General features: G+C 40.2%; 1 protein-coding gene across 1 annotated transcript in view; it reads right to left on the reverse strand.

The window, feature by feature from the left end:
• Positions 1-625: 625 nt before the first annotated feature.
• The window catches only part of eif3ea (eukaryotic translation initiation factor 3, subunit E, a), a 24,178-nt gene continuing 9,052 nt past the window's right edge, over positions 626-15,751 (reverse strand). Inside the window, exons 6-13 of the mRNA XM_025061533.1 lie at positions 15,676-15,751; positions 15,250-15,374; positions 12,999-13,125; positions 12,668-12,769; positions 9,389-9,498; positions 2,558-2,660; positions 2,012-2,146; positions 626-806 (exon numbers count right to left, since the gene is read on the reverse strand). Of these exons, the coding sequence (XP_024917301.1) occupies positions 771-806; positions 2,012-2,146; positions 2,558-2,660; positions 9,389-9,498; positions 12,668-12,769; positions 12,999-13,125; positions 15,250-15,374; positions 15,676-15,751 (814 nt within the window). The 3' untranslated portion in view covers positions 626-770. The remainder of the gene's footprint in view (positions 807-2,011; positions 2,147-2,557; positions 2,661-9,388; positions 9,499-12,667; positions 12,770-12,998; positions 13,126-15,249; positions 15,375-15,675) is intronic.

The following is a 15,751-nucleotide window of genomic DNA, read 5'->3' on the forward strand; positions in this document are numbered from 1 at the left end:
GATGGAAAATTTGTCTCATCACTCAGTCCTGCTTTTAATGAACGATAAAGTGTCATAGTTTGAGAGTTATGTGACCTAATGAAGCAGGTGTAAGCAGGAAAAAAATGTAAATTGCATGTCAGAAGATTAAAGACGTGAAGGTCTGTGACTAACTGTGAAGGGGGGGAGGGAGTGAGAGTCAGAGGGCTGAGTTATGAGAAGGTCAAACAGCAGAGAAAAGCGGGGGTGGGAGTGGAACATTAAAAAGATTGTGTCCGTCTGGCTAATGGTTCTTTATGGCTCCCTCATGTCCTCAGATGGGCAGGATGACTGGCAGAGAGTGTGACCACTAGTAACTCTACATCACCTCTGTTTGCCCCCTCCGAGCTGACGTCCCAAGCAGCGAAGATTGCCTGCCACGGTGAAGCGAACCACTTAAACACCATATAACCAACAGACTAAACAGCCATTCATCATTACAGCACACACATGAGCTGCATCACACACAGCAGCCTTAACTGTCTCACTCAGTGACTCAATGCACACATTAAAACTTCATCAAGTATTACCGACACAAAAAAGCCCAACCGCTCAAACCTCAAGCGCCATTTGTAATGTCCAGAAATAAAGCAATCATGGGTGAAAATGGTTTTCTTGGTCTTTTTTATTGAATTGATGATGACTTGAACCAAGTGCAGAATAGTACAGAACTCCTTAAGAGACAAGTGAAGTAAAAGAAACTCCGATGTAACAATGTAGAGGCGGGTGCCGTCTCCGTTTCATTGCGTCTCCTAAAATCCACCATCCTGACCAGCCCAGTTTGGTGTCTGAAAAAAAAAAGGTGATAAAATTAGGGGTGGCCTTAATAAGTTGTACTGGGTCGCTGGATAGGCTTGTTACGAGTATTACTATTACGGGTATCTGGATGAAGTATTGGGCCCCAATACCGATTTCAGTATTTGTGCATCCCAAGATAAAATGTTGTTGGAGTATGAAACACATGTGAGCAGTTAACTTGAGATTCCCTTCTACCAGTGTGTAATGTGTGTGTTCTAATCCTGAGCTCTGGGTGGCTGAGACAGCTGACAAGGACTCTTAGCAGTCGGCCCAGATGGCAGGCAGTAAATGTTCTCTATATGTAAGTGATTTGTAGCCTTAAGGACAGCAGGATGTAGTGGTGCTCTGTGAGTTGTTTGCAGCCTCTTTTGTCTAATTACAGAAACCCCTTTAATGAGGAAAAGCCTTTTTTTTTACATGACAGGGTTATGGCAGCTCTCCTGCAAATGTCCAAACAATAGGAAGGAGGGGAGGGGTAATTGAGCACATCAAAAACACGGCCACTAAGAGCAGCACAGTTAAAGAGTGAATATTTAACGTCTGTCTGTTGTAACTATGCGGCCTTGGCTGCTGTCAGGTGTCGGGTTCGTGAACCGAGTCATCAATCCGTCCCTGACAGAGCTGCATGTCTCAGGTGAAAAGCAGAACTCCTGTGAAGCCACCGCTCACAGCTCCTGTGTAGTTATAATACCTTAGTGGTCCACGTGACACTAAAAACGGACAGAGTCAACATCAAAAACACACTTAAATGGGATGACTGGTCCTCTGAGCCAGACATCTGCAACAGGTCCTAAGTGCAGGGAACATCAGGCTTTGAGTAATGTTCACCATAGCCACTGTGAGGGTCCACCTTATTTAAGTTGCTGAGGTGAGTCACTGGGCTCAGGCCTCGTTTTTATGGTTGTTTGGAATCTACCTTGTCATTAGGCCTTTGAAGAGCAATGAAGGGATGAAAGCCTCAGCTCTGTTAAACTTGCTCTTACTGGCTTATTTCGTGTAAAGAGAGCTTTTGTTGGTGGTTGTTCATCAACATTCTTCAGCCTTGTTCTACTGAGATGATCATTTGGAGATGCTTTGAACTGCCTGAAGTTCACGTTGACCTTCTTGCATACTGATGACATAAGGGTGGGTTGCCTTCAGCTACAAGGCAATGGTTTGTGTATGTGCAGTGAGTACAGTATGTGCGTTCACTCACCTCGTTTCTGTTGTTGTACGCCTGCTTTTTCTCAATGTTCATGGCCAACATTTGGCTGCGGAATGAGAGGCTCTTGGTCTTCTCAATAACCTGCTGGTATGGAGATACAGCGTTGTTCCCCATGACCACATGTCCCTGTGAAACACCAAAGAACAAAAGCCAATCACATTTTGGTCCACCAGGAACATCCTCTCCTCCAGACCTGCCTACCACTGTTTGCACACAGTAGGGTTGAATATTCATTTATAGATACTTTCATATCATTCTGAAGGACTGGGCTGTGATTTGCTAATTACAGAGCCGTGTTGTGATGTAAATGTAAAAAAATGCACATTTAAAACAGAGCCTCACAAATGGGACCCGTCGATGGTGAGAGGTTATGTTTGTGTTACAGCAGCTTTTGTCCTTAAATAACAAAATTGTGGAGAACACTTTTACACAGCCGACAGACACAACCCCGATAGTGTTACTGGAGGCCTGTTTTTAAAACTCTTTGAGTAATACAGTAAATAAAGCTCAAGGGTAGCAAATATGGAGAAGTCTCACCAGTTTGGAGTCTATCTTGGCATCCAGCCTGGCGTTGCGGATAAGGTTTACAATCCATCTCTCGGCTTCCTCGGGCGTCATGTTAAGTTTGTCTGCCAGCATGCTGTTGAGGAAACAGAGACACATAGTTCTCAGATCTGTGTACAAGGTAACCAGAGGAGTGTGGTCTGTCACTCTGGTGTGTATATTCTCCTCAGAAGCGAGCATGTCTGACCCGCTGTGCACAAGATAGCAGTCTACAACAACGTCAGCGGGGTGATATTTCATTACATGTCATGTTCCTGAAGTTTCACTAATAAAATTTCCTACATTGTAAACAACAGTACATTTTTCAAACCCATACCCACATATTTCTCAATAAACTAAATTAATTAGGCTGGTCACTCTGACACACCAGAATTTATTATATTGTAAAAAAAAATATCTTAAGTGTGTCATGGTAAAACAATGGGGCAGAATCTACTGCTAAATGTGCATCAGCTTTGCATCTTTAGTTAGTAGTGACTTAAAATTGTAATGCGACAAAAAACTATATTCATTTTGAAATCAATGTTTTTTTACTTTAATGTCATGTTTTAAAATGTCCAGTTCTTTCTCAATTGTGAAACTTTATTTATGAATCAATTCATTTTATCACTGTACTTTCTGTTTTGATTGTTTTGCTGTTTTCATAATTTTTATTTGATGTGCTCATAAATATATGTTTAAGATATGCTATATTATTAAACATTTAAATGTTTTAAAATCTCATTTACAGCATGAAAACATCTGAGCAACATAAATCACAATAATGAGTTCAGTTCAGGGTCTGGTTTGCGGGTGGTGACCAATGGCAACGGAGGTCACCACAGGTCATGTCTATTTGTTTACTGAAGCTGAACTGTTTCTGCACTTCTGTCTACATCTCTCAACGTTCACTCTGTGGAACCCTGACTGTTATACGAGTGTTTTCCCATTTTAGGGACCAATGAGTGTAGAAGAAAAGACTCATCAGATTGTCCCTCTGTTAGGGAACTTTTCTTGCGGCTCACTCTCTGGTCCACAAGCCCATGGTACTGGGCCAGAACAGTTGATCACAGTTTGATGATAGCTTTGAAAAAAAGTTTATAATTTTTGGGTCAGCTCCTGTCATGTTGGCTGAGGTTTCATGCGTGTGTGAGTGTGCTTGAGTTTTGAGAGTCAAAGTGTGTGTTGCATTTTATTTAAATGGCTACTTACTTTATGACTATTCACACTGGTTTACAGGACAAAATATTTGGCACACTTGCAAACCTTCTCAGCACAGATATACTGGGGCTAGAGAGCTGACTTAGAGCTGGATTAAATACATAATACATTAAAACTACTTGATTACAACCTTTTCTGAAACGAAGATTTGTTTCATTGTGCTTTACACGGATGCTTACTGTGATGCATACGACACCAGAATTGCTATTAACAACAGCAGAAGAAAAGCAAGTAGAGACACGTTGAGAAAAAAACAAAACAAACCAAAATCACACTTATGTACTTTTATGTTTTTTGTGTTTCATTTCATTTATTTTCCAATATACTTTTAATATATTGTTCTCTTTATACTTTTGGTGATTTGCTGACTGCAGACTAAAGGACAAACGTGTGTATTTTTTTTTTTCACCTTTTCAATTGATTACTTAATAAATCAAGTAAATTAAAGGGAGCCTCTGAGGAGTTACCTAAAATAAATAATAAATGTAACTGAAGCAATTAAATCTTGTCTTGTGTCCGGGTTAAACTTTCATACAAATGTTTCAAGCGTGTCGTCAAACAAAGACCACGTGTCCTCATGTAAAATAAGAAACTGTGAAAAAAAGTCTTGAGTCAACTCCACATTATGATGGATGTGGTGTGTTAGCTGCCAAAGGAAAATTCACCGTTTTTGTTTGACATGATTAATAAATGGCTACCGAATTTACCTTCAGGCACCAAGTTAATATAACATGTAGGTCTCTCCAAAACACTTCTAAAGGTCCTCAGCTAATGAAAGCTTAATTTACAGACTTGAAAGAACAACTACATTATAAGTGCGAGGACTGGTCCATGTCACGGGTCACTGTTATTACTTGGTGACACATTCACTCTCTAGCTGCCTGGCTACCTACACTAGTTAAGACACACTGATGCAAGCAGCAAATGTCCCTCAAAATAAAAACCAGGTAAAAAGACTGGACTGTCCTTTGATGGATTTGGACATGAGTGTGTCACAATGTAATAAAGCGGGGCCATGAGAGTGGCTGGCACTCTTTGATCCAAAGCTCTACCCAGTGCAGCTGGCTTCCCCTGTGGCTTTCATAATAACCATACCCCCCTTCATATCCCCATCTAAAACCCCAAGCACACATTTCCTGCCCCTTCCCTCCCTCCCGTCCGCCCCTGCCTACCACATTTCATATAAGGGCCCCAATAAATATCCTCTCTATGCACTGCTCACAATTACTATAGCGACTTCAGTGGAAAAGAAAGACACACACCCCTCCCTCCTTCCCCTGGAAAATCTAACAGAAAATAATATAAATATGTTACTATGCATGTTCTCTGTTTGTTTGCAGTAATAAAACAGGTTCTAAGCCCCCGTCCCGAAAAAAAAACACATAAATAATTATCACTTCCCTGTTCATTAATCACATTTTGAAACACCCTTTCAACAAGTAAGCCTAAATTTGCAACCATCGCACCACTTTTAACACGTCAGCTCTGCAAACACTTCCCACAACCGTTTTTTTTTTTACAGATTTTAACCATCATTCTTAACTTATTTAGGACATTCTTCTAGCACAAAGTAATCTTTTGGGGATTTGTGATAATTTCTGTCTTACCTCAAGGCTGAAACAGAAACAAGGGACTAGCATATGGTCAAATGGTGGCAGAACCACATGAAGAAGGAAAGTGAAATGATGTCAGAGACTGGATGAGACATTTAATGCATAAACAACAAATAAAGTGCATTACCTCAGCATAATGAGCAAACTAGGATTTGGTCGCCAAGTGACAGTGCATCCATCTTAACACTTTCACCACAGTAAAATTGATGGATGTGTATAACAAGTTAGAAAAACACCATTTTGTGAATGGATTCATGCACAGAGCAACAGCCAAGTTGAGAGGAAGCAGTGCAAAGGGAATGATGGCCCTGTCAGTCACATCCAGAAAAAGCTCTGGTGGACATCTGACTACACTTCAGGTCATCAAAACCTGGAGAAAATGTTGCATGACAACAAAATTGCTCCTATGGATCATTATCGGGAACCTAACAAGTTCAGAGAAGCGTCAGCTGACTAATGACGCAAGTTCAAACCGTGATGGATAACACATGTCAGCAATCACAGAGTGACACTTCTGCACCATAGCTTTTAATTTGTCAACCTCAATGTTTCAAGAGCAATTGGTGCTAATAATTCATTGAAATTACTTAAAAAAATAGGGACGTGAAGGAACTACAATAAAAGGAAATTAAATATGAATTACTAGGTTTAAATGAGACTCCATTTCAGTATTAAGCAAAAGATTGAAGAATGGGAAGCAATTCCTAGTCGTGTAGCTGGAACTCAGGGTTCAAACTATTATTAAGTAACGAAATAGCCTGCTGTCCTGGTACATACACTGTTAAAATGTGTTTTACACTTTTTATCATTATTTCCAAACAATAAACCACCAACTATTTTCTAAAAGCCTGAAAAAATACTAAGAATGGATCGCAATTAATCGTGATAAAACATTCCTAAATATGACCAAAAAATGTTTCTGTATATTCCTTAAATAGCAAGACAACAAGTAGATGTCTGTCACAACTTCTGTAGTCAGGCTTTACCCATTTATCTAGTAATCAACTAATCTCAAGGAAATTTAAATGAAAGTGATATTCATTGTGATTTTTCTTTCTGATTAGGCAAACAGTGTTGGGAAGCTGGGTGTTTTGTTTGAAAATTTGGTTAAGTGGGGGCACATGTCAGTCAAGTCCAGGTCAGATAAGATGATCAAAATAAACATGATCTAGTTTCCTCGCCCAGGAGTTAAGCTAACCTTTAACCTCTTTAAGTGTGACCTGTACAGAGTTACACAGGAACAAAGAGAAGCCCAAAAGGCCCCGGTCCTTAGCCCATTAAAGTCCTCTAATTTAAATTATACTTGAAAAATCTGGCAATGTTTTCCTCACTTGTCTGACATTAGAATATCAGAGCAATGCAGTTATATCTGAGTGTTTCTAAGACTATTATATTGTTTGTATCTCTATGTAATCGCATGGAGAATAAGAATGAGAGAAAAGAAGAGAGTCAAAAAATGGTTGAACTCTAACAACCTACATTATTGACATCCTTTGGCCCTTCAGCCAAGCAGACAGCCTACAAGCCTGGTGTTACTTTACACAAGAATGATCCCATTCCTTGGGGGAGAGGGGATTATTTTCATTTCGACCCTTTTCTTACTCTGGCTCCTGTGTTTTCGACTTCAGGCTAGTGGAATCCTGTGGGTCTCTATACCAGCCTCACACTCAAAGAGAGGGGTCACCGATTGGGGTCTAACACAGAATAGTGGATGGGGATCCTTTTCAAGAGTAGCCTCCTCCTTAACATGGCTGGCCTAAAATGAATCCTTTGTTAAACACTAACATATGATAGTGTTTGGGAGACTCCGAGCCATTTGGAGCAACCCCACTTTCGGCTTGGGGTGAAATCGATTTTTTCAGGGAAACCGAAATGATCGTGTGGTCTATTTAATGACTCAATTGTGAGGTGGAAAGCTCTTCAGTGATACATCCAAATAAAGCAGACACTCCTTCCAACTTAGCATTGAGTTGTTGTGTACAAACACGACCCAGTGATGAAGGGGAGAAAATGCCAAATGATCACGTCTGGAACGTTTACTCAAAATGCCAAAGGACAAGTGTGTAGTTAAGGTCAAAGAAGGGCCTGGCCACCGAAACATTCAGAGTAGGACAAAGGAAATAAACCCAGTAAATCACACAGAGAAACAAACCTAAATTGGAAACATACTTGGAACAGTGAAAAGTCTAGACAAAAGACTGTGTGTGTGTGTGTGTGTGTCTGCACGCGCACACTATTACAAGTTCAAGCTAAATTTGTACTCTCTTTCCCATCCACATCCCATTTTGCATTAGTATTTATTAAAAAAAGAAAATCTAGTAACATTTTGTTTTTTGTTCATTTTTGACTTTTTGTCTGGCTTTGGTAGAAAAAAAAAAGCCAAATATAAAATTAATTGTAGCGCACACTTCTAGACAGACTGCTAGAGAAACAACTTGAATATGTCCATCATCACTATGTCCTGTTCATCATTACTGACAATAATAAATACAGAAACCCTCGAAAGTGCAAGAATGTAGGTCCTCAACAACCTGGGGACACACGAAAAGGTGAAGGGTAGAAAAAACAATCACTGTTTAACTTCCTCTTTTAGTATTACCACTAACCTTTGTAGTACTTAATAAGTAAATGGATCAAATTGCAGAATGTCTGCCAAAAAGAACCAGGACTCCTAATCAATTCCAGACAATCTGCAACTGGAGATTTGGACAGGCCCTGATCGTGTTCCATGGTTCAACCTTGACTACAGACCTCCATGGCTCTACACAACAGTCAGTGCAATTATTTCCCAGTCAACAGAAGTAACACATTCCCTCTTTACACTGAACATGGTGTGTTCATGGACCATATTTGAAGAGCAGATCCTGCTCTGAAGTTTCTCTACTGTATACACAGATGATGCCTGCAGGGCAGTGCATTATGAAAACATGGCAGATGTCTGAAAGCAGACAGACATTTGTGGCAAAAATTGACATGGAACAGGATAAACACAAAAAATAATATATGCAATGCCTAACACCACACATTACATGTAGCAATAAACACAAACTGCAGCCTTATGAGGATGAGGGTTGACTTCTGCCTTTATATTTGTCACTCTCATGTAAGGAGGCAGCCAAATCCTGTAATCTCTCTTAATTGCGCACAATTACTATAATTTTTTTTCCCTCTGTGCTAATGCTCACTATAATTAGCATTGATTGGTTTTGGGGAGACATCCAATGTCAATTTTATTACAATATAACCAAACTTAATTTTGAAATAGGAGTCAATAGACCGACAGAACCCTCTGACCTCCATCAACCGGGCAAGGGAGTAGATGAAATTTTCCTGCACATTAGAAGCAAATAGGAACTCATTATCGTTGTGGGCATTAAGTCCTGTGCCTCTTTTTCATTGATATACTGAGTTAAAATGGAGAGTTCTGACCTCAGATAAAAGAATTTCCCTTTACCTTTATGACTACAGAGAATGGCTTGCTGACAGATTCGTGTTGAAAAAAAAATAGTTTGAAACAAATAAATGATAAAGAACATTAAATGGGGTGGGGGTTACCAACAGATCTGTTACCATTATGACACTACTTTACATTTCATTGCATATGTAATAAAACTACCAATGGCAATAAAGAAAGTCAAGGTGAGGTGATGTGTAAATCATGAAAAGAAATAGTGAATCTTAAACACAATACTATTACGTTTGGCTTATTCTTTAAACAAACCATTCAAAGATAGAAAGCCAGTGTAATCGGAGAAGACCTGGGAGCTGGCAGACAACAAAATGCTTAAATCTCAAAATGTGTGTAGTCGGCTCGGCTGTGTAGGGGCAATAAACACTTATCTTTGTCTTAAATTCAGATAATCACAAAGCCTCTGTTTGTACATCCTGCTGACGTCGTCTAGAGATAGCTAACCTGACTTCCTGTTAGCCCCTAAGAATATCTGCAAAAACTGTATTGTGCAGTAGGTCAGCATTGTGTCCAGTGACCAACCTGATGCTAATGCACTGATGAATCCTGCAGAAGGTTTCAAAGATGAAGAGGCGGGCGTTCTCAATGAAGTCCTCCAGGCAAGCAACCAGGAAAAAGTCATTCACAAGAACCTGAGAAAGAGAGAAACAAGGATAGATTATAGGACAAATATTTCTATTCGCTTAATCATTGTACAAATGTCACAAGTACAAGGATTCTGGTTTTTATTTTTAACATGGTATCAAATCAGTATTGAGAACTGTGGAAATTAACTACAGAAATTTTGGCATCGTGACAACCCTAATTATAAGGTGAGATGCTAAATCTTAAGCACAAAAGAAGGTGCAGTGTCATTTTGTTGATTTCCATTACGAGGTTTCAGACTAATGAGATCAACACAATGATACAACAATACAATTTCCAAACCCTGCCAACAATACAATTTCCAAACCCTGAACAGCAATTCTGTTCTAAATACTGTATCACCTGTGCCTTGTTACAGTACAAAAATGAAAAAAAGCAGTTTCTGACACTTTCATGTGGCTCACACATCTTTGTGAATTGTTCATGACCCAGCAATGGCCCAATCAGACTCTGGGAGAATGAAGTTGTTTTTTTCCCAGTTTGTCAGTGTTTGCTGCTGCTTTCCAGCACTAAAATTGGGCCATTTTACATCACAGAACTTCATCTTCAAAAGTTCTCTGAGAACAACTGGCTTCTAGTCTTCTTAAGAATGAGAAGGATGCTATCTGCATAGAGTTCTGCTTGAATAAAACCCAACTACACGCTGCTATCAGACAGCGGATATTTCAGCTATGACAAAGCTTATCTAAGGCTGATAAAACTTTGAAGAGTTAAGTGTCTGAATTATTGTCATCTGGGATTCAGACCACAAAGCTTAAACAAATCCTGAGAGGGGCTTTAAGCGTCCTTTATGTGCAATCCTGACTATAGGTAGGCCTATACTTTTCTGTCTTTGACATTCAAGCAGCTCACATCTGACAGTGATTCCACATTCAGATTAAGCTGAAAAAAAACAAAGGGTACAGTGCACAGAGGACAGGGTGGCTGAAAACAATACCCAGATCTTGTTATTACAGCAATCAGAAAACAGATGGATGCCACTCTGCTCAGTAGCACAACCTTGATGGATTACAACTGCTCATCAAGACAAGAGGCCAAGCCACTAAGGTATTATTTTATCCCAATGACTTCACCATCTACGGGTCCTTTAACCTTTCATCATTGTACTTTTTTGTGTCCTGCCTATGAATTTCCTAACATGAGAAAGGAAAAAAAAGTGACTTCAAACAGTGCCATTTTTGGGAAATGTTTGCAGACCATAACAGGCAGTGCATTAAGAGGTGCTGTTAAACCTTTTTTTGAACCACCCACCTCACTAGACTGCTTGTGAACTGAACAAGGTCAATAGAGGGGCCTTTGTGCCTACTGGACATGCTCTGATAAGACTGACAGGTATGGCTGCCGTTAAAAGCACCTGGAATAACTTGGGCTGTGACCTCAGCGTCGGTTGGGAGTTAGCATCTGTTTCAACCACAGAAAAGTCTCTGTAAACAAAACCCTACGAGACAAGGTCAAGCCCAACTTAGAGACATCCTAAGTAATGCATCAAAGTGTTTAACGGAGTCGATGATTTAGGACGTGTGTGCTGTCTTCACTGAAATTTGATATGACAATAAATGTCACCATTTACGGGTCGTAAAATTTGTGTCTTCTCTTGGACTGCAGAGTGTAATCTTAATGACCACGCACATTTGTTTGTGGGTATGACAAAAAAAAGAAATCTGCCTGGAGTTTAGCAACTTCCACATTTGTTAAAATGTGCCCAAGCTTAAGGCAGTTTGTATTAATATAAATGTAGGCTAAAGCAAAACGGATGCTTCAGTAAACCGCTGACAAGATTTCTAAACATTTACTCTTGAAAGAGAAGCATTTGATCATGCCAGATGTTTTTCATTCTGATGGTTTATCGTTAAAGAGGCCATAAGATGAAAAGGGGGCCAAATAACCCCTTAGCCTTTTATTCTTCTGCAGGTCCAAATTATCAAGTCATTAGGGAAAACGAGATTACAGTGCGTGTGTGTGTAAGAGTGTTAGTGTGTGCTCATTTGTGTGTGTGTGTGTGTGTGCACTTGTGGACTAAGTTGAAATAAATAAACATATCACAGCCCCAGCTGGCACACCTGTCCCAAACCCAACCCCTTGGGTTCTAATAACCCACCATGAAAAAATAGTCTGATCTTCAACAAGCAGCACAATTCCTGCGGCATTAATGACATTTATACACAAAGACAAAAGGCACAGAAAAAAACCCCAGTCCTTTGTCACAACTCAACATGTTGCTGCAACTGCAACATACTTCTCTAAATTCTATTTTTCTACATGTTTATTTGTCAATATGTTATAGTTGGCATCATTTTCCAAGAACGGTCAAGTATTTATGTTTATATGACTTTTTTTTTTTACCGTAGAGTAGTGAGTACATCATCAGTACATCCCCCAAATATACTTCCTTGACTACTTCAGTGAATTCCTTGTTTTGTTTTGTTTTTTTTCATTTTTCAATGATAGGTGTTTCATGGTGTTTTCTCCTGTGGATTCAGATCAATTATATGATAATAATCTATACCAGTTCACTAGTTAACCGATTTTACCAGTATCAGATCAAAAATTATAAGCAGATTATGCCTCTATTTGTACAGATTTTGAAGGTATAAATGATCCATTCAACATTAATGGTGTTGTTCGGAATACAAGTCATTTTGAACTGATAGTTTGCAGCTGCTGTACAAAATTGCTTCATTTTGTTCATATTTGATTCCCACTAAGTGGTCAATGACTAATTTCTGTTTATTTATCTTCTCTTTTCTGTATTATAGTCAACAGACAAAGAGAACTTTTATAGCACGCACCCATCACACAGAGATCTCTCTCTAAACTTCTGAGTCTGCACTCCTCTGTGCAGTTCTGCTTATAAAGCTTTTACTGTTAACTACTGGCCTGATGGGTCAATTACAGGCCTCTGTAAAATCTAACTGCTGTCTGAGTCACACAGTGACCAAAGCGATGTCTTTTCCTGAGAGTGTGATACAGGGCACCGACTATCACTGTTCTGTCAGCACTGGTCCCAGACAGAAATCCTGGGAACAGATTGTTAGCGCAAAGATGCAGAGGACAAAACTGAGTTTGATTCTGGATTTCAAAACATGTTTACTAGAATACTCTGTGTGAAATCGCAGTGTTTCTGAACAGTAAATCGTTGCTGAAGACACTACTTACAGACTCGCACTCCCGGAGTTTCTTCTGGGCGCTGTCAAAGTCAAAGTTCACATACAAGCACTCCACAAACTCTGTGATGGGATCTTTGTACGTGTAAGATTCCTGAAAAAAAACACAATAAGATTGGCTTTGCATTTTAAGGTTGTATACACAGTATATCAAAAATCAGCTGGCCCCTGAGAGAACATGAGACAACATATGATTACATAACTATTATTCCAAAAATGTCTTGAACCACAAGCCGTTAATAATTAACTATAAAGCATTTGGTCAAAAGTAACAGATTTAGAAATTCAAGGCTGTACAACCCAGGCCCCAAATTTTTCATTACCTGCTGAATGACTTTCACCAGATCTTTCAGAACCTGCCGACGTTTACGGACATCCTTGTTTGTGATGACCGCTGTGGTCAGGTAACGCAAGATGTGAGGGCACATAGTCTGGATAGCGTTGAGGTACCTGCAATGAGGACAAAAGTAATCATCCATCAAAGCAAAAGCATGATCTTTCCAAACACACATCATATAACATTTTGGCTGCCAAGTGAGATTTTGGCATTTAGAAGAGAGAAAAAGGCCTGTGCAGCTGAACAGATAAATGTCCTTACAGGACACCTTGACTGTTTGACATGGGTCCCCGATTTAAGCCGTCTCTTTCATTCCACTCCTATGAGAAGACGAAGGAAAAGGGAACCTTGACAAGAAGATACAGATCAGTGAGCAGGGATCTGCCCAGTAGCTGAAACCCAATCCACAAGAAACTGATGTTTCAACCACAGGTCAACTGGCTGAGGCCTGAATACAAGAGACAACGCTGCTCCAGCCAAATTCTAATCCTAACTGTAGAGACCATACTCTGGGAAAAACAACATAGGGTCTGTCACACAAACATGCAGTATAACGGGCATGACACTTGTCAAACATGTCAAACATGGCAATCAGTCAACTATAACTATATTACCAGAAGTACTTTCCCAGTTCTTAATACACACTTCGAAAACAAATCTGCCACATTAGATCAGAAAAGAGGAAGTGGCGAGGGGCCACTCAATATGTCTTAGAACCGAGTCCGGATGAACACATGGTGTTTGGGGGGGGGGGGGATTTGACAGCAGTTTAATTACCTCTAACAATTAAAGGGACAGGGGACCTGTGTTGAGTCTAAAAACAGAAGTTGGCTGCTTGGCAAAGCCACCATCAGTTAAGCCTGAGAAGCATTAGCTGCTGCTTCTCTCGCTCTTTCTTGGTCCCTTTGTAGTTGCTTGACTCCCGTGGATGACCGCAATGCTCTGCGCTGTGTTCCTGATTAGCTTACACCCACTCACTCTCCAGAGGGGGCTCCAATAGCAAGCAGTCTTGCATGAGTCACTGTAGCATTTCTAGGCGATATTCACCCAATCCCACTTATGGGACTTTTTTGAGGTAACAAGCAATACTGCGCGGGTTTACTTAAGATGCTATTGAAGCATGTAGCCATGGGATCAAGTTCAAATTTCACCATTTTACAGGGACATCGGAGAAATACACACAAAAAAGAACAGAGAAACATGGTGTCATTTCACAGCTCACCTAGAAATAAAAGTGAAAAAAAGCTAAATGATAACACTGACAGTCAGGTGACACGAGAACTAAAAACCACAGCCCTGCTTATCCACCAGGATGCACCTTTATCCTAAAGGTATTTCTGATTCAGCATCTCTCTCCTCTGTGGCGCAGTGCAGCCAGTCAATGGGACACAAAAGGAGGCACTGGACCAGCATCTGCTGACAGCAGGGGTAAGAGAGGTCAAATGTGGAGCTGAAGGACAACCACTGGTCACTGACTTTAGCCAAAGGAAGTACTGGTCAAGAGATGGGAAGCGAAAGTCAAGCCAAGCCTCACTGGGGAAAACATGAGGTTTTGAGACTGTGAAACTGCAAAGCACACAAAACTACCTCAGTTTATCCACACAGATGGTTGGGTGAGCTTTTCATGAGTAATTATTGGGCTGGCCTCCTTAATCATCGACAATAAAATTAAAAACTGAGTAAAATTCAGGGAACCAGACATTTAAGTGTGCTGTGTTGTGGTCGCCTGTCATACTGTCTGCGGAGTCCAATCATCGGTACAATTATACAAGCCTGCAATCAGAACAGGGGGAGGGAGTGGAGACATCAAAATAGGTGGTGCACAAATTTTAACACAGTGTATAAAGTTTCCGATCTGCGATACACATGGCTTCGTTCTCGGCTTGGAGAGTAAACAGACCACACGAAAACACACACACACGCATGTACGTGCGCACACACACACACGTCTGAAATCACTTTAAAAAATACTAGCAGGCTTCATCAAGAAGCCCACCACCCAAATCTTTCACTAAGGCAAGGACATTTTTACCACATCAAATTAACAAATAAAATGAGCAAACATACAGTCGTAGAGCTTTTTGGACATGCAAAAGTTTAACAGCAATAAAAGAAACCATAATGGTAAAACACAAACAAATGTAATACTGTAATGAGAGATGCAATAAAAACCAGTGAGTACGAAAGCAGATACAAAACTGTAAAACCTTCTGAAATTATTAATACAGTGTACTTACTGTGGCTGGTACAAAAAGAGCTCAATGATGTTGTCTCTGCCTTTAGGGTGGTTGAAGAAGACAAATAGCGACCAGTGAATGAGCCAGGTTCGCTGCTGAAGAGACTGGAGTGGAGAGCTGACAGACTGATGAGGACCAGGACAGACAGGTAAAGCAGAAGCAGGTGAAGGAAAGAAAAGTCAAACTTTCAGTAAAAACAGTAAAGTTGTAAATCTAACGACAGGAGTTAATGTCTTTTGAATGCCCATCAATCACACACAGACAAGCACTTAATACTAAATTCTAAGTAGCTAAGTAGTGCGAATAGTGTGTGTGGGTAAGGAATAAAGTGACACAGCAGAGCTGTGCTGAAAGTGAAATGTCAATATGAACTCTATGTAAGAGAATCTAGATGAGGTATCATATTCTGAGATGTGGGGCATTTACGTTGTTATCGATAGTCTCTCTCAGGCGGGTGAGGTCCTCCATGGCTGCCTCCCAGTTCTGCATCAGGATCTCAGAG

The sequence above is a fragment of the Cynoglossus semilaevis genome, chromosome 13 (genome assembly GCF_000523025.1).
Source record: "Cynoglossus semilaevis isolate Cse_v1.0 chromosome 13, Cse_v1.0, whole genome shotgun sequence".
Lineage (NCBI taxonomy): Eukaryota > Metazoa > Chordata > Actinopteri > Pleuronectiformes > Cynoglossidae > Cynoglossus > Cynoglossus semilaevis.